Consider the following 19,624-nt stretch of genomic DNA (forward strand, 5'->3'; position numbering starts at 1 on the left):
GAGTCTTTCCTTGGGGGCCACGTGCCCCGGGAGATCGCTGGAGTCTTTCTTTTGTGCCACGTGCCCCAGGATCGCTGGAGTCTTTCCTTGGGAGTCACGTGCCCCGGGAGATGGCTGGAGACTTTCCCTTTGAGTGCAGTCATGAAGGTGACTGTCCAGGGTCACTGCAATGCAGGCTTTTCTGCAGATAGCCTGGACTCTTTAACCCTTTAGAGAAACTTCCAGATTCATAATAAGCTAAACCACAGGCAAGCTATCTGATTCAGGGAAGGGGCAGAGGTGCCATGAATGAAGCTGCTAATTTGGGGAATCACGTGTGTTTCAAGGACACAGAAAACTAGATAGTATTAATATAGCCAGATATCTTATTAAGAAAAAGAAAAGCCAACAGTTCTAGAGAAACTATACAACTTTTAACTATATAACTTTTCTATCTTCATTGAGATACTCTTGGCACTTGATAAGCAGTGTCTTACAGTTAAGGGATACAGTTTAGTGGTTTGATATGCCCCACACTGAACCCATCTCCTTAGTGACACAACAGCCCTTGTTCCTGATTCCTCTGGTGCCGGTCAGGAATCCTCCTGAGAGCCAGGCCCGGGAGGCCACACTGGATGTGGTTGGCCCTGAGACTGCAGGCACGTTCTGCAGAATGACATTGGTTTGTTTTTTGAAGACAGGGTCTCTGCATAGCCCTGACTCTCCTGGAACTCGCTATGTGGGCCAGGCTGACCTTTAACTCACAGAGATCTCCCTGACTCTGCCTCCTGAGTGCTAGAATTAAAAGTGTGCACCACCACACCTGTCTAGTTTGGCATTGTTGAGGAGAGCGTTGGGTCAACCTTGGGCTGCTGAGTGACATCCTCTCCTAGAGGCCAAATTCTATTCATTTCACCTATCAATGAGCATTTTGGTTTGTTTTTGGTCACTACTAGTAAGATTACAATGATTATGTTTTAAAACAAAAACAATTTATATTCACGTCTGCAGAGACCCAAAACTTAGCAGAAAATAGAGAATGCAAGCAAGCCACCCAGAGAAGGACCCCTGAAGGAAAAGGTGGGACTCCTTGAACATGCCACCAGCAAAATCGGTGACAGGATTAAATAGAGACAAAATAAACGCTATTGAAAGGTTCTATACATTGTCACGAGGACACATAAACATGAAGGAATATGTAGGATATCTATCGCATCAAGAGAAGAAGCTACAGTATGTGAACTGCACGCACCCCAAGCTGACCCACACAAGCCCCACCTTGTAAGCCCCGTTAGGTTGATTCTTCCAGAATGATCTTTCTAAAATATGCATGCGACTGTAGTCGGGTTGAAGCATTTAGCACTTTCTACACAGATACAGCTCCTCAGGCTCTGCTGCCATGCTTCTCCTCATGAGCGCTGGGCCTTCCTCCTCTTCTCGCTGTCAACCCTCTTCTCCTTTTGAGACTCTGACCAGCATTGCCTCCTGGATGCCATCTCAACTCTCCCCTAGGCGCATGGCATCATCACCTCCTGAGCTCAGTGCCCACTCCCGGTGGGCAGAGGCATCCTAGTACAGGGACGGGGAGGATGTTTGTTGAATGTTTCTCTATGGGAAACAAACAAGAGCCCTGATATTAGCTAAAGCCTGCAAGCCTGAGGCCACGTGAGCTCCCTTTGTGAGTGCAGAGGAAGCTCTCTGTCCCATAATCGTGGTGTTTGAAAGAATGAGTGTATTCTTTCTGGAGTCTAAACAGGAAGAAGAGAGAACAGGCATTTGTGAAAGTGCAAAAACAAAATCAAGTCATCCAGGAGAGACTCAGAAGCTCGGCGCCCTGGTATGGGGCACAGAGACAGCGGGTAGCTGTGGCCAGACATCCCTGCAAGCGCAGACATACCAGGAGAAAGGTACCTGCAGCACTGTCTGTTGTCTGTGTCCTGGACAACTCACCACCCGACTCCACCTGCCCTTGGGGGTCGGAGGTGAGGTAACAGAGTCAATGACACAGACTCCAGGAGCAGCTGAGAAACACTGCAGCAAGCGCCTGTAGTACATTCCGCCCACGTCCCATGGGTCCCAAGAAAGCATCTCTTCTAAACAGTAGTTTCTGATTGGCTGGCGTTGTCTGTGCCCGCAATCCTTGATCTCTCAGGCGGTCCTCAATTAGGTCCTCCTCCAGGAGATGCTTTTGTGGCTGTGCGCCCCTGTGCCCCTCTGCCCCTCCGCCTCACCACCCCCCCCCCGTGTTTACACAGAGGTAACCCCGCCTTTCCTGCTACACTTTCTTGTGAATGTGCAGCTATCTAAAGTTCCTAACTCCATCAGAGTCACTGCGCATGTGCTCCCGGATTCTTGGCTGTCCAATGCCTTTGGTAAATTACTCTGTGAGTAAATGCCTCAAATCATAGAAACCATAGGAATGGTCCCTTCTTTCTTCCCAAATTTACACAGAGATAAAAATGATTTCGGCTGATTGGTTATAGGTTCAGGGGAGAGTGTGGTGAAATCAGTGACTTGATCAGGTTGTGTCCACCAAACCTCATTATGAAACCGTGTGACAACCTGAGGTAGCTGTTCCACTCAGAATCCAGGACCAAAAATAAAAATCTGTAACTGGGAAGAATTTGCCAGAAAACTTGATACTCTAAACCCTTTCTCTCCATCTAACCCAAATCACTGGCAAATTCCTAACTGAGAATGAAGAGCAATTCAGTTCTGTCGTCATCATCCTTACAGATGTCCCAATGAATCAGCTATGAGGGGTTTTTAATTGTCACTTACTGTCCTGAACCAGGGTGCTGTTTTCAGAACCAAGTCTATTCTAGGAGAAAATACAGATAGCAAAATAAGTATTCTAGGACATAGAACCTGCCCTGATCAAGACCCAGCCCAAAGATTCCATCCCTCAGACCCCTCCCAGGGACACCTGGCCTCTTGGTCCCCACTTTCCCCACAAGCACTAAACTTAGCTCTTATAGTACTTTTGAGCATATGGCCCTCCTATTATTTTCTTCTAAGTCCCTGAGGCATGAGGGCAAGTACATTTGCAAAGATGTATAAGAAGAAGCAATTACTAAGCAGCAAAGCATTAGGGGAATTTAACCTGCTTTGTAACTTCATTGAAAACCTGAACGTTTAAGTTTCGAACCTTGGTTTTAATTACAGAGCATTAGCATTTGCTACTGTAGAAAATAAGGGGCTGGCGAGATGGCTCAGAGGTTAAGAGCACTGACTGCTCTTTCTAAAGGTCCTGAGTTCAATTCCCAGCAACCACATGGTGGCTCACAACCACCCGTAATGAGATCTGACGCCCTCTTCTGGTATGTCTGAAGATAGCTACAGTGTACTTATATATAATAATAATATCTTTTTAAAAAAAAAAGAAAAGAAAAGAAAGAAAGAAAATAAGGCATTGACATTGTGTAAAATTGGTTATCAAAGAAATTTTTTTTTTTAGACAGAAATTCACTATGAAGGTCAGACTGGTCTTGAACCCAAATCCTTCTACCTCTGCCTCCCTATTTCTAAGATTACCAGCATGCATACCCTGTCTGGATTCAAAGTGAATTTTTCACTTTTTTCCTCAAATATATTGGAAGTTTTTAAAACTTTTTAAAAATTATTACCACCTCTGCTACGCTTTTCTGCCTTATTGTCTATGCTTCTGCACTGGCTTTGTTTAGGCCGCCTTTAAGGGTAACGAGGACTTTTACTTTCGCGAGTCCAGAGCGTTTACTGCGTACTGTGTTTTCTCTCCTTTCTGGTTCTCCTGGTTGTTGGTTTTGTTATTCTCCTGTCCTTTTCATGAGGTTGATTTTTGCAGGGCTATTTTTATATTTTCTGATGAAAATATCTAGACAATGCTTGGAAGGAACGCTCCTCTCTGTTCAGCCATTCATTTTCTCACTGGGAATATCTTGCTTTCCCTACTTTACAGAAAGGAAGTCGTGAGGCTGTGGGATGAGTTAGCGAGAGGCTAAGACAGAGACCTAGGGAAGGCTACTCCACTTGGAAACAGTCCCCTGCAGCTAGCACCCACACTCCACACTCCATGTAGGATGTTGCCAGCTTGGCTCATGGACAAGTACACCCTGCAGTGGCTCCCCGGGGGTGGGCAGGGGGTGGGGGAGATTCTTCAAGGCAACCCTACCTCCTCCAGTGTTCACCTCTGGGCCTACGGGTGATGGTCGGTGGCTCTGGAGTTCTTTCCTTTTCATGAAAGAGAGGAAACAGCTTTGTGCTGTGGTCGGAGGCAGCTTCCTGTCCAGAGCCTTTAAGTCCATCTTAGGCATGTCCAGAACCTTAGCTCTGTGTGTCCACGGGAGAGAGTGAGGGGCACGGGGCTCCAGGCTGCACCAGATATGGAAGGCCTTGTTCTTAGATGACTTGGCCTTTTGTGTTTTGTTTTGAGACAGGTTCTTACCCTGTAGATGAGGCTAGCTTTGAATTCCCAGAGATCTGCCTGCCTCAGTTTCTCAAGTCCTGGAATTTTTAAAATTGTGTGCCACCATGTCTTACAGGTACCCCAGCCTTTTATAGAAGTAAAATTTTACACACACACACACACACACACACACACACACACACATACACACACACACACACACGTAATCTGAAACACACACATTATGTTATCTGAAAGTGGCAGGTGTGAGAAAGGATAGGACTCCATTTTATAGGACTAGAAGCCTGGAATGTACCCTGCTGGCTGACCAGCTTGATCTCCAACTTTTGCTGGCCCTGAGCCTCCCTCAGGCATTGCCAGAGAAGACCACCCTCTCCTCAACACCTGAGCAGCTTCCCCACATGGCTGTTTGCTTCCTACTTCCCATAACAGAAAACACTATGCTGTCAGGAAGATATCTCTAAAGCATCCACCAGCCCACTGGCCGACTCGCTGCTTTCGGCGGCCTTCTTGCTGCTTCCTGTGGCCTTCTCGCTGCTTCCTGTGGCTTAGGTTGGTTGAAGCACACAACCTCTGCCATCCCCACACCAACACCAGAAAACAAAGAAAACCAGAAATGATCACAATGAGAAAGCCAAATGAACGAACTCCTCCTGAACAGCGGAGCAATAGACATGCTCTAAGCTCTTCAAGACAGGTCTGTAATCCCCAGCATCAGTAAAGACAGGTACACCTTATCTCCTGCACCCATGTGCACCCATGTGAGGGTTAGTGAGCAGCACTTGCCAATAGGCTATATATAAAGCTCCCGACCCTGAAAAAAACAAAATAAAACAAAAAGCAAAACAAAACGAGGTTCAGTGTCTGTCCTTCATCACCACATACTTCTATCACATGGAGCCAAAAATCTGGAGTTCAGGTGATACCTTGAAACCAACAGTCAGTCTGCTGATGCAGTCTCAACACTAAAACTGAATCGCAGAAATTATTTGATCACTGTACAGCCAAAGAAGATACACAAATGACCAATGAGCACATTAAAAAAAATCCAGTGTTCTTGGGGAAGTGGGAGGTGATACCAGTAAGAGACTTCACACTTCACCCTTGACACTCACTCACTAAGCCGACCTGAAGAGCAGATGGCGTTTGCAGATGCTTGTGGGGTGTGTGGAGAGACTGGGGGGGGGGCATTGTGGTGATGTGCCTACTTTGAAAACACTGCTGATTCCTCTAAAAATTAGACAGCAAGTGCACGCCCAAGTAGAGGAGAGAACCGGGGCCACAAACACACAGGAAACTGTACACACATCTGTACCTGGACAGCATTTTAACATTAGTGTGCACACTGATCGATGAGCACACAAAAAAGAGGCGTGTCTGTCAGTGGAATGTTATCCTGCCATAAAAGCATGAAGCCTTGGACTGCCACCTCCTGGATGAAGCTTAGAGACATCAGGGAGAGAGTCAGATGCAGAAGGCCACATGTAGGAGATGCCCAGACAGGCAAACCCTAGTGCCAAAAAGGCTGGTGGCTCCTGGAAACTGGGACAGGAGACTTGGGGGGAAATAGTTAAGGATTATGGTTTGTGAAGTGCTGGTGGTTATAATGTTCTCAAGTTATATTGTAGTTATCGCTATACATGTATTAAATATCCCTAAGCCACAAAAGTATTCACTTTAAAGGGTGGCTTTTATAATACAGAGTTACTGTACTTCAGTCTAAGCACTATAAAATGAAGATATGAGCTAGCATGGTGCCAAACACTGAGAGACAGAGGGCAGCAGGATCTGGGATTCAAAGTTAAACTCGACTCCATAGGAAGTTCAAGGCCAGCCTGGGCTATGCAAGACCTTGTCTCAAACGAACAAAACCTCACACAACGACAACAAAAGATTATGTAGTGTATTCTAAATTTTTAAAAGTTCTCGAGGGAGGTGCTCCATCCTCCGTGCATTCTGGAGAACTGTCCTGTTGTCCTGTTCTTGCTTAAGGAATGTGACATTCCTATCCCACAGGGGCTGAAAGTGACACCCCACAAGGCCACAGCCTCATCCGAATGAGCAGCCTGAAGCAGAAGGGGTGAGGGCTAAGAACCCAGCCACCGAAAGAAGACCAGGGCCCAGATGCTCCGATGAGGCCTTCCTGTGTCTCCCTGGGGTGGAGGTGGGGGTGGGGTGGAGTGTGCAGGTCTTGGGACTGGTGGCCTAGCATCTGAGGCCGAGCTGGCTTCATGACCTCCAGGGACCACTGTAGGAACTGTGACGCCGCACTCCATAGCTTCGTGGTCACAGCTTTCACCAGATGACACAGCACAGCTATTTATTGTGTTTCTTGAACCGATAACCAAAAACAAACTATGCAGAGTAACACTGGAAGTTACTGGAAGCTAGGAAGGTTTTTTTTCCTAGCTGTTAATGCTTTTCTGAGTTACCATGACTTTGGGTGGTTGTAATTCTCTTAAGAATAAAAACAAACAAAAAACAAAAAACAAAAACAAAAACAAAAAACCCTCTGTGACTGTCATTTTACCAAATATGTAAATACAAATATGTAAATAAATCAAATTGAGATCTCTAACCCAGATCCAGAATACATGACCCAAAAAAGGTGAGGCGTCAGCGAGTCTTGCAGAGCAATTAAGGAGTGTGTGAGAGTCCCAAGGCTGCCTGTTCTCCCTGCTTCCAGGTAAATTCCACATTTAAACTATTATATAACAGCAAGCTGCTAGCCTATCTGCCTCATATGTAACTAAAAAAGACCTCTTGCACACTTCCATCTGTTCATCCAGCAGAGACCTTTGGGGTTCTGGGGCCTCGGAAGTGAAGAAGAGCATGCTCTATGTAAGCTGGGAGCAGCCATTTCAGGGAGAGAAGTCCAGTTATCCTGTTATGAGTGTGTGAGTGTGTGAGTGTGTGTGTGTGTATGTGTGTATGTGTGTATATGTGTGTGTACACCTGCTCAAACATACATGGTTTTTTTGAGACAGGCTTTCTCTGTGTAGCCCTGGCTGTCCTGGAACTCACTCTGTAGGCCAGGCTGGCCTTGAACTCAGAAATCCACCTGCCTCTGCCTCCCAAGTGCTGGGATTAAAGGCGTGCGCCACCACTGCCCGGCAATGCTCAAACTCTTGAATGCATACTTGAAGGTCAATAAGCTTAATGCTAGCTCCCCTGACTGCAAGGATCCTGTCAGTGCATATCCTAGAAAGGGTAAAAGCAATGCAAGAGCCAGAGGTATGCAGCGAAAAGACATTTTCTGGCTGTGACGTAACTGCGCACCTCTGTGGTTATCTACACAAGACATGCATGGTGTTGGGCTGGTCAGCATTTAATCATGGTTAGGGAAGGGGCCTATGAGGCCCCATCCTTCCCTGCAGGACATTGCTAGTTCATGGCTACTGGGGAAGGGAGTATCACATTCTTCAGTGATGTGGAGTCAGTGGATAACTTCCATTATGTTCATGCAAGTAACTCCAATTCAACAAAGTGGCCAATACACTTGCACACACATACACACAAACACACAGATATGAAATGGGGCTGGAGAGATGGTTAGGAACAGTGGTTAGGAACACCATCTATTTTTCCAGAGGACCCAGGCACATCACACACACACACACACACATGCACACACAGAAATACATGAAAGGGGGCTGCAGAGATGACTCAGTGGTTAGGAGCACAGTCTATTTTTCCAGAGGACCTACATAGGATTTCACAGCCCTCTGTATGTCCAGTTCCAGGGAACTAAACGCCTCTTTCTGGCTTCCATGGGCACTGTATGCATGTGGTTCATACATTCATATATGTAAAATTACAATGAAATTAATCTTTACAAAATGATAAAAGTGGGAAAGGACTTGCTAAGAAGAGGGCCTTCAGCAGGAGAGAGAGAGGGATGAGAGAGGATAGTGGGGGTAGCTATAAAACACCTCAAATATATTGTAGACATCTATGAAACTGTCAAAGAATAAGACATATTTAAAGAATTTGAAGGCTCACTCACCAGGCTCATCACTTGCCGAGTCAGGAGTTCTTGGCAGCATTAGGTCTGGGCTATTAGTTTCTACAAAATAATAGCTTTAAATTGAACTTGAGTTCCCATGGATCTTCATGGAATCGTGTTCAGGAAGCAGCGTGGTAAGATTGTAAGGAAAAATTAAAGCTTTAAACCTGTGCTGACTAGGAAGAAAAGTTATGGGCCTAAGAATCCATCACAAACTGGCCACATAGGCCTGGGAAAGAGCAAACAATTTGTTAGATATCATAAGAGCTGGCAGGTCAAGAAGACATAAAACTATAAACATAGAGGAGAACATGTCTAGGCAAACGAGGATATGTCCAAGGCCTAGGCCTGCAAAGACGTGCCTGGCAGACACTAAGTAATGGACCATCTGGTCCTCTCAGATATGGTTTAAGGTCAGATGCTTTGTTGACTCAGATTAACACCAACCTTAGGAATTTTCCACTCTGTTCTGCACGTAATAGTTAATATTTGAACTAGCCAATCATGTATAGCCACACTGATCCCTTTGTTCCCTCAGACCTTTTCCCTATAAAAACCCCTAACTTTTAAGCCTCACGGTCGGCTCCACTATCTCCTGCGTGAGATAGGTGTGGTGCCGAACCAGGGCGTCCTGAAATTAAAATATACCTCTTGTAATTACATCAAGATGTGGTCTCTCGTGATTCCTTGGGTGTACATCCTCCCGAGATTTGAGTGGGGGTCTCCCACAGGGATCTTTCAAGATCATCACCTAATCTTTATGCAAAACTCCATTTTCACATCACTGCTTAAACCTGATACAACCTGGCAGGGTACGAGCCAAAGCCATGTCTCTCCTGGCTTCCTCTCTGTTTGTGTTTTCGTCTGCATGGTAACTTGCATGCCTACACAATGTACGTTCTCTGTAGAGTCAAGAGCAGAACACTCTTGTCACACAGGTTGCCTACAGACCTGGTCACTGTCATTGGCGATTATCTCTAGAACCCTGTGGCCTTTGACTGTGCTGACTCCTTCCCTGCTCAGAGATCTGGTTGGCGGTTTCTCAGCGCAGGGAACTCTGCTGTTCACTCTGCCCTCTGCATGTCTCACTACGGTCCACAGGTAAGAGGCCTCATTCTAGTGCAGACGCCAGCCACAGCATGCCAAAAGGAGAGAGCACTTGTCAAACTGCGCTCAGGGCAGTCCTTCAAACATCCAGTGTATCTCTGTCCCGACCCACCTCCGTAAGTGTCCACTGCTCCTGCCCTCCCTCTCTTTTCCATGATGAAAACCCCCTCCTGCCACCCTGTGTGCTTCTGTTCCTGTCCCCAGTTTGTACTTCATACTTAATAAAGTCGAAGTCTGATGTGAAACCGGTCCCTCACCTTAGTCAGCAGTTCAGCAACTGTGTTTTCCTCAGCAGGAGCCCTTGTAGGCCTCCACCTTGCAGGAGTTGCTATTAAAGTATGTGAGAACAAAATGCAAATATCTGGTGTCAGCAGCTGGTTGGGGGAGAGTCTACTGCTAATAAATTAGCTTTTCTCCGTGCTCCTACAACCCAGTTACTCAGTGTACATGAAGTTTGCCAGGCTTTAACTCCTGGATGCATACACACACATGTATAACTATAATGTATGTGTTATGTATAGATATATAATGTATATATTATGTGTATATATAATTTATGTTATGTATTGGGTATGTTTGTCTGTGGCTTATGTGGTTTGTGGGTTTTGTGTGGTATATGTCATGCATGTGTTCTATGAGGTTTTTATGAGTTGTGTGTATTATACAAGTGTGGTACATGTGTTGTGTGGTTTAAATACTGTGTCATGTGTTTAGTGTAGTGAGTATGGTATAGAAGTGCCTGGTATGTGTGTCAGTGTGACTCGTGTGTGTCTGGTGTAATATGTATGTTTAGTGAATATGAAGTATGTAATGCATATGGTGTGGGGATATGGAATGTGTCAGTACATGTTGTCAGTAGTGTGGTGTGGTATACATGTGATATAGGATATGATATATGTGGTATATGTATCAGTGTACATGGAGTGTATTTGGGGTAAAGTGTAGAGTGTGAAGTATGGTGTATGTGGAAGTGTATGTTGCATAGGAAGGGATAGAGTATACGGAATAGGGAAAAATGGTGTGTGTGATGTGTGCAGTATGGAGTGTATGATGTGTGTAGTATGTGATGTGTGTAGTATGGAGTGTGTGATGTGTATAGTATGTAGTATGTGATGTGTGCTATATGTGATGTGTGCTATATGTGTTGTGATAATGCCTAAGGTGACTCATGTGCTATATGTGAACTATGTAAAGTGTCAGGAGCAGTGTAAGAAGGGCTCAGGCTAGCAGGTGACCTTCCTAGAGGTGGCCCACCATTCTGCACAGCCTAAGACTGACGAGCTCAGAGAGGCAAGGCCCTAGAGACTTAGTCCCAGGACTGCTTCATCAGGTATGCCTCTACTGTCACTATTACACATGCTGATGACTCCGGGGCCCGTCCTATTGAACAGACTTTCTGAAGATCAACATAAAGACTTGCTTTCATGAATTAATCCTGTTTAGATGAATTAATGATTTTATAAAATCCATGATTTGATTAAAATAATTTTAGAAAGAAAGATTTAAAGATGGTATTAGTTGTTTTATAAGAAGGATGTAATAAAGTTAGAATCAAGAATAGAATATTAAGTAAAGGCTACATAGTAATGAACTCAATGGGCTTTCACAATTACAATAAAAAGAGAAATCAGCTTGGGACAATTTTTTAATTAATTTATTTACTTTATGTATATGAGTGCACACTGTAGCTGTACAGATAGTTGTGAGCCTTCATCTGGTTGGAATTGACTTTTAAGACCTCTGCTCACTCTGGTCAACCCCACTCACTCCAGTAGTTCTGCTCAATCCAGCCCAAAGATTTATTTATTATTATAAAAAAGTATACTGTAGCTGTCTTCAGATGCACCAGCAGAGGGTCAGAGATCTGACCAGAGGGTGTCAGATCTCATTACAGATGGTTGTGAGCCACCATGTGGTTGCTGGAATTTGAATTCAGGACCTTTGGAAGAGCAGTCAGTGCTCTTACCTGCTGAGCCATCTCACCAGCCCCAGGACAAATTTTTGATCAAGGAAAAACATTCATTCTAGGTCAAATCCAAGGGTGAAGCCACATGTGTGTGCTGTGATAGAGTGAGGCCAGGTAAAACTGTTGCTTTGAACTTATAATGAGTTTATAGAATGAAATACTGCTTTGAACTTGCTATCAACACCCTTCTGTAACTCCCCTTTTGTGTAACATCTTATCTACAAGGTAATTTTATAAAGAACTTTTGTCTAAGAAGGTATAAAAAGGTCAGAGAGAAGAAATGAAGTGGTGTCTTGGGGGGGGGGCTCTGCCCTATCCATCCATCCATCCATCCATCCATCATCCATCCACCCATTCATCCAGTCACCCTTTCATCCATCCAAATATATGGGTGCAGCCATTTCCACTTCACCCAGTGTGTGTGTGTGTGTGTGTGTGTGTGTGTGTGTGTGTGTGTTGTGTATGTGGGGGGGGCGGTGTCTGTGTGAATGACTTCTTTCCTTTCCATTCTTTTCTCTCTGGTTCAGAAAGAGTTAATGAGTTCTCTGGCCAGGGGAGGCTTCTGGATGACTCACCAGAGAAAGGGGAACTAGCAATAAATCCTTTCACTCAATCCGCCTCTCTCCACACCAAACAGCCTGTGTTAATTCACCAGAATTTAGCGCTTATTTAAGCACAGAACAGTAACAAAGAGTTTAGTTTCCCTGGCGGTTATTTAAGCCCAGAGAGTTAAATTTTTTAGTGCTTACTAAAACCCATCAGGAGTTAATTCCTAGGAACCAGTAATGTTTAGCCTTAGGATAGCAAAGAGTTAAGAAAGGTAAATATTACCAAGAGTAAGCTCCTTTTGCCCCAGCCATCACAACCACCAATGCAACCATCACTGCCTTCTAGACCTGGAAACCCTACGCATGCCGGAGGGTCACCGGCAGTGAAGTGTGTTTGGTGGCATGTGGCATGTGTAGTAAATGTGAAGAGTGTGGTTCTCTGTGTGGGGCACGCATGGATTTGGAGGTACGGTTTGTGTCTTAGTAAAGGTTGCTAGTGTTCTGATGAAACACCATTGCCAAAAGCAACCTACAGTTCATTGTTCATCATCTAAGGAAGTCAGGACAGGATGCAGGAGCTGATGCAGAGGCCATGGAGGGATGCTGCTTACTGGCTTGCTCATCATGGCTTGCTCAACCTGCTATCTTATAAAACCCAGGACCACCAGCCCAAGAATGGCACCATGCCCAATGGTCTGGGCCCTCCCCCAACAATCACTAATTAAGAAAATGTCCTACAGGCTTGCCTACAGCCAGATCTTATAGAGGCATTTTCTCAATTGAGGCTCCCTCCTCTCAGAAGATTCTAGCTTATATCACATCAACTGTAGACTCATGTAAAAAAAAATCAAAATTAAATTGCTTTCTTACTTCACAAGATAAGATAGGATGCAGTCACAATCAGATCAAAGCAAAACAAAATGCAAGTGGTGTAATGATGCAATGCCCAGTGTCTGGGGCTCACTCACAGTCTTCTGGGCTCCTCCAAAGAACCTGGGTCACCTCTCCAGCTCTGCCCTCTGTAGCACACGCAGGCTGGGTCACCTCTCCAGCTCTGCCCTCTGCAGCACACGCAGCACAACTTCTAGGCTCAGGCTGGCTCCACTCTACTGCTGCTGCTGTTCTTGGTGGTTATTCCATGGTACTGAAATCTCCAAAATGCTGGGGTCTTCCTCTACAACTTGGCTGTGCTTCCACCAATAGCCTCCCCTGGCCTCTCCTCAGGAACCTCAAACCTGTCACACAGTGCTAACCCTCAGCTGCTCTCCATGCCCCTTTACACCTTCAAAGCCAGCACCACCTGCATGACTCTTACACTACTACCAAGTTCAGCTGACAACACAAGATACAAACTTGGCCATGTCTGGAACACAGCCCCTGTGCTGACTCTCAGGAAACACTCTCTAGAAGATTTCACTCATCAGTGCTGGTTCTTCTCAATCACCATTAAGTTCTCAGCTCCAGCTAACCAGCATGGTTTATCCCAGCAAAACATAGCTTTCACATCAGTAGTTCTAGTGTCTTGTTAATCACAGAGGATTCTTCAGCCCCAGCTAACTAGAACCACAGAGTCTAATTCAAAATTACAAGTGGCCCCAGTGGAGCCTTTAAACGTCCCTCTGAAGCTTCACAAGCCAGGCCTCCATCACCTGCACTGCTCTCAACAATCCCATCATCCAAGCTCCCACAGAACAGCTCACTGAGCTCTCAACACTCAGTGGCATTTCTACCTAGAGTTCCAAAGTCCTTTCATAATCCTTCCCAAACAACACGCTCAGGCCTGTCAAAACAAAAACCCCACTCCTGATACCAACTTGTCTTAGTTAGGGTGTCTATTGCTGCAATGAAACACCATGACCAAAAGCAAGTCGGGGAGGGAAGGGTTTATCTAGCTTCCACTTCCACATCACTGTTCACCACTGAAGGAAGTCAGGACAGGAACTCAGACAGGGGCTGGGCGGTGTGGCACACGCCTTTAATCCCAGCACTTGGGAGGCAAAGGCAGGCAGATTTCTGAGTTCAAGGCCAGCCTGGTCTACAGAGTGAGTTCCAGGACAGCCAGGGCTACACAGAGAGACCCTGTCTTGAAAAACCAAAAAAGAAAAAAAAAAGAAAAAGAAAAAAAAAGAAAAAGAAAAAAAGAAAGAAAAAGAAACTCAGAAAGAGTAAAAACCTGGAGACAGGAGCTGATCTAGAGGCCATGGAGGACTGCTACTTACTGGCTTGTTCCTTATGACTTACTTAGTCTGATTTCTTATAGAACCCAGGACCACCAGCCCACGGATGACCACACCCACAATGGGCTGAGCCCTCCCTCATCAATCACCAAGAAAATGCCCTGCAGACTTGCCTACAGCCTCATCTTACAGAGGTGCTTTCTTAATTGAGGTTCACTCCTTTCCAGTGACTCTAGCTTGTGTCAAGTTGACATAGAACTATCCAGCACAGTTCATGATGTGTATAATCATTTTGTATAATATAGTATCTGTGGGAATGACTCTTTAGGATGTGGGGTGCATGACCAGTATGTAAAGTATAGTATCTGGAGATATATCTGTGGTGTGTATGATCAATGTGTATGGTATAGTATCTAGGAAAAATGCTAATGCTGTATGCATTATTAGTGTGTGTAGTGTGGTATCTGGGAGGGGTGTGTGTGTGTGTATATATATATATATATATATATATATATATATATATATATCATGTAGATTTGTATGACCAGTGTGTGCAATGTGGTATCTAAGGAATGTCTATGCAGTAAGTATAAATGACCAATAAGCAGTACTATATTTGTGTGTAAGTGTTTTGTCTCTGTGGTGCATGTGTGAGCAGTGTGTAGTATGGATGGTAGTGTCTATGTGCTGAGTGATGTATGTGCTCCTGGTAGGGTTGTTGTGTGTCTGTGATGAGTTGGTGTGGTGTTACCTGTGGGAGGTGTGATCAGTAGTGGTATAGTCCCTGTGTGCATGGAGGGCTCTCTGCTATGTGATGTGTGAAATTAGTATGTACAGTGTGGTATCTCTGTGTGTGTCTCTGTGTGCTGCACATGATCAGTGGGTAGTACTGTGTTCTGTGTAGGGAATATTTGTAATGTGTGTTATTGATGGGCTCTACCATATCTGTGGAGAGATGGGTATTTGTGAGGGGTGTAATCAGTGGGTCATACCGTATCTGAGGAGGGGCATCTCTGTGGTACATGTGTGTGGTATGATGATTGTCATATGTCTGTGTCAAGGCCTTTGTTGTGTGTGATCACAAAGATACCCCCTGGATGCCACACAACACTTGCCGATCACACATGTAATAAAGATAGCCCTTATAGACACCACTCAGCACATACAGATCACAAGCACTACAAAGATACCTCCCATAGACACTATGTCACATGCACCGGTTATCCACGGAGATCCCCGTACAGACCGCAAACATCACAAAGATATACGCCCCCCACAGACACCACACCACACAGGCTGATCACACAGTTTTTCACTTCTGTTGTCCCTCTCTTACTAACACACACACACACACACACACACACACACACACACACACACACTATTTCAGATCTATGACCAGCCCTCTGAAAAGCTTCCAAGTTTTCTACTCTGGTGGCTGTGAATGTGTCTCTTCCATCACCATCCCTGGAGAGGAGCTGAGTGCAAGACTAAAACTTGCCGGAGAAAGGATGGGTAAGAACATCTTATATCACAAAGTGCTTTCCTGAATTTGACATTAGAATCAAGATTATCAACGACAAGCTGATAACAAAGCACACATCTGCTTATCTAGGCTGTGGTGTCACTCTATCGATTTGATTTGATTTGTTCAGACAGGTAACAAGGTAGAACAAACAAAAAGCAAAAACCAAAACCTAACAAAAATGCATTTCTGCTGGCTTTTGCAAAGAGACGACCTCAGGATAGCCAACCAAATTGGTTGTCTTCACAAAGTCTTATGAGAGCATGTATATAACAATCTTCATGGCCTGCAGATAGCGTAAAAGGAGCTCTTTGCGTCAAGGAAGGCACTGTGTATGACAGATGCTATATCTAGACAGCGTGGCTTGCTCAGGCACTACCGCAGTTCCACTGGCATGCAGTATCAAGATGGCAGAAGAATGAAGAGATTAGCAAACTCCCAGGGCTCCCTCAGCCCAACAAAATGTCTCTTGCATAGACAGCCACAGTCACCCCACCAGGTCATTGTCCCTGAGAAGCATAGAGAAAGGAGGCTGCCTGCTAATACACAAGGCCAGACTGGCATTCCTGTGTTCTTAGCTATAATGTCCTCTCTGCCTTATGTGTGTCATCAGGTTAAGTCCAGGAAACTTAACCAAGGGCTCACATCAAAAGAGAGACAGAATATTCCAGAACCTATTGGAAGAGATTTTACTATCATCAAGAATACATGATGTGGTGTCAGTAGTGTCCCAGAACATGAAGTTGAGATGAGGGCCGCTCCCTCATGCAAAGGCTTGAAAACTAGGCTGGTACCCCACAGGATGGCAGGAGCCCCTAACAGAATGGAACTTGGAAAGGAACTGGGAGGGCATTCTTGTGTGGCTACTGTTACTATTTGAAGAACCTTAAGATTTTTAAATAGGGCCAAGTGTGGAGAGAGACACTTTGAATCCCAGCAGAAGTAGGTGAGTTTGAGGCCAGCCTGGTCTATATAGTGAGTTCCAGGATAGCCAGGGTAATGTAGACATTTTGTAATGAAACATTCAGAAGTATAGTTGTATCCAATCCAGTCAAATGTTACAACAGTCTCAATGAAACCATAGGATAGACCCTGGTGACCACTATGGAGATCAGGAAAAGAAAAGATAAACTAAGTAATTAAGTGCTTCCAAGATATCATTTTCACTTGATGACATTTGCAACAAAGCTTTTAATAAGTTAAGACAACTGGGGCCTGGGTGGACAGAACAAAACAGGGAGGTAAGAGCTGCAAACATAGCTAGGAAATTGTCGACGTGATTGTCTTACTAAGAGATTATACCAAGCTAAATTCACGATTTAAATCTTTTTTTCAAAAAAAAAAAAATGGCTTTTAAAAAAATGTATTGAAGGCCTGGAGAGATGGCGCCACAGTTGAGAGCACTTAGAGGACCGGCCTGCTACCTCAGGACTTACAGCTGGCTGGCAACCATCTTTAACTCTAGTTCCAAGGGATCTGATGCCCTCTACTGGACTCTGTAGGCACTGCATGCACATGTTGGCACAGACAAGTGTGACAGTGAAACACCCATACACGTAAAAATAAAATAAGAAAACAACTCTGGAGGACAGAAAATATTAGGTATCCTGGTAATCTTATTGGTTACTTATATCAAATAAGCGGCAGCTCAGACATGGCTGGCGGTCACCACAACATGAGGAACTGGATGAGGGAGAGAACCACTGCACTTGGCGATTAACAAGTTTGTAATTAGTTTCAGAAGATCCAATATCCTGGTTTCTATGGCTACTGCACACACATGGTGCACAAACATATATGAAGGCAAAAGCATGTAAAGTAAAAATACATAAATCTTAGAAAACAAACTAACAAACCAAAAACTAACAACATAGAGCCCCTGACATAGTAAGCTTCAGCTCACAACTTGACACAGTTCATAGTCGCTCTGGAAGAAGGAAGTGCCTAGATCAGATTGACCTGTTCAAAATCCTGGGGGGAGGGGCACCTTCTTGATTGATGGCTGATGTGAGAGGATTCATCTCAAGGAGAGCTGTGCTAGCACTGGGCAGGTGGTCCTGGATGCTCTAAGAAAGCAGGATGAGCGAGCCAGCAAGAGGCACTCTTCCACAGCCATGGTATTGGTTCTCGCCCTGTCTCCCCTTCACGATGAACCATGATCAGGACATATAAAATGCAAGAAGCCCTTTTCTCACCAAATGGCTTTTGGTCGTGGTATTTTATCACAGCAATAGAAGCCCCAACTGAGACAGCATCAGATTGTTTTGGGTCATGGTATTTATCACAGCATCAGAAAAGAAAACTAGGGTAGTGCCCAAACATTTTTGGCATTTCTGGCCTCTGGCAAGGACACTTTTGCCTTCTGGTCACAGACTGATGGTTTCTGAACTCCTTGCCTTAAAACGGCCTGACCAGTTTCTATCCCGTTCTCACCATTACCACTAAAAGGAAAGGAGAGGTTATACTGCCAGCTCAGAGAGCTCATGTTCTTCTTCCTGCAGAAAATGGTCACTGTATGGATTTAGGTTTCCCAGTGAAACAGGGGGGAGCGAGTGGAGGAGAAGAGAGACTTGAAAAAAGAAAGAAAGAAAAAGAAGAGCATAGAAATTGATTCACACAATTATCGATGCTGCAAGATCCTGGGATCTATATTCAGCCAGCCAACGGGAGGCCCAGGGTAGTTAGTCTTGATTGTCAACTGGTCTGAATTCAGAACCATCATAGAAACACATCTCTTCGTATGTCTGTGAAAATATGCCCAGAAAGATTTTTTTGTCTGTGTGTTTTTGTTTTTTGAAACAGGGTTTCTCTGTATAGCCCTGGCTGTCCTGGAACTCACTCTGTAGACCTGGCTGGCCTCGAACTTAGAAATCCACCTGTCTCTGCCTCCCAAGAGCTGGGATTAAAGGCGTGCACCACCACTGCCCGGCCCGCCCAGAAAGATTTAACCGAAAAGGGAAGACCCATCCTGAGTGTGGGCGGAACTCCTCTGGAGACTGGAGTCTCCGCACCACCACTGCCCGGCCTGCCCAGAAAGATTTAACCGAAAAGGGAAGACCCATCCTGAATGTGGGCGGAACTCCCCTGGAGACTGGAGTCTCGGACTGAATCAAAAAGTTAAGCACTAGAACTGAGCACGGGCACTCATTTATATCCCTCTGCTTCCCGGATGCAGATATAAGGTGACAAGCTCACTCCTAGCCAGCATGCCTTCCCTGCCATGACAGACAATGTCCCCGCAAAGTATAAGTTAAAGTATTCCATTTCCCCCTTCCATTGCTTCTTCTCAGCTATCTAGTCACGGTGAGAAAAGATGTGATTAGTACAAGAGCTCGTGATATGAGTTCCAGCCCCAGCACAGGCTGGGTCCACAGCAAAGAGACACTACATCCCATCTCAAATAGCCGGGCAGAGACTGAATTTATCCTGTTTAGTCTTTAACAGGTTGGATGTAGAGGTGCACCCACACTGGGAAGTGCCTCTGCTTTACTCTACTGGTTCAAAATTAATCACATCCAGATACACCTTCCCAAATAAACTTAAGAGTACCACTTCACCAAATATCTGAGCACCTAGTGGTCCAGTCCTCAAGCATCACAGACCCTCAGGTAAGAGATAAAGGGTTTGTTGAACTGCACCGTAGCCCAGCCTACTCTGATGGAGGTAACAAGAAACATTCAGGTATTGTTGACACTGGGGCACAGAGTTCACCCTTGAGAACTGCACAACTGAGTTACAAACAAAACGAACCACATACAAGTCTCATAATGTTTTAAGAAAGTTTATATTATTCTGTTGGGCCACATTTGTAGCTCTCCTCTGTCACAGGGGACCTACGGCCACAGATTGGAGAACGCTATAAAATATTACAAAGAACAAGGTGGCTTCTGATGAGGAAAAGTGTTTAAAGG

The 19,624-nt window shown here is 45.0% G+C and overlaps 2 protein-coding genes across 6 annotated transcripts in view; one reads left to right on the forward strand and one right to left on the reverse strand.

The window, feature by feature from the left end:
* The window catches only part of Cfap97d2 (CFAP97 domain containing 2), a 32,576-nt gene extending 25,727 nt beyond the window's left edge, over positions 1-6,849 (forward strand). Inside the window, exons 4-5 of one of the 5 annotated variants that reach the window (XM_031339147.1) lie at positions 1,727-1,886; positions 6,401-6,485. In XM_031339147.1, the coding sequence (XP_031195007.1) occupies positions 1,727-1,886; positions 6,401-6,445 (205 nt within the window). In that variant the 3' untranslated portion in view covers positions 6,446-6,485. Of the gene's footprint in view, positions 1-990; positions 1,231-1,726; positions 2,015-6,400 lie in introns of those variants that run through there. The other 4 variants (XM_031339150.1, XM_031339145.1, XM_031339146.1 and 1 more) reach the window with 4 other exon arrangements.
* Rasa3 (RAS p21 protein activator 3) overlaps positions 1-19,624 on the reverse strand; it is a 224,645-nt gene that overhangs the window by 174,654 nt on the left and 30,367 nt on the right. The window lies entirely within an intron of this gene.

The sequence above is a fragment of the Mastomys coucha genome, unplaced genomic scaffold (genome assembly GCF_008632895.1).
Source record: "Mastomys coucha isolate ucsf_1 unplaced genomic scaffold, UCSF_Mcou_1 pScaffold22, whole genome shotgun sequence".
Classification (NCBI taxonomy): Eukaryota; Metazoa; Chordata; class Mammalia; order Rodentia; family Muridae; genus Mastomys; species Mastomys coucha.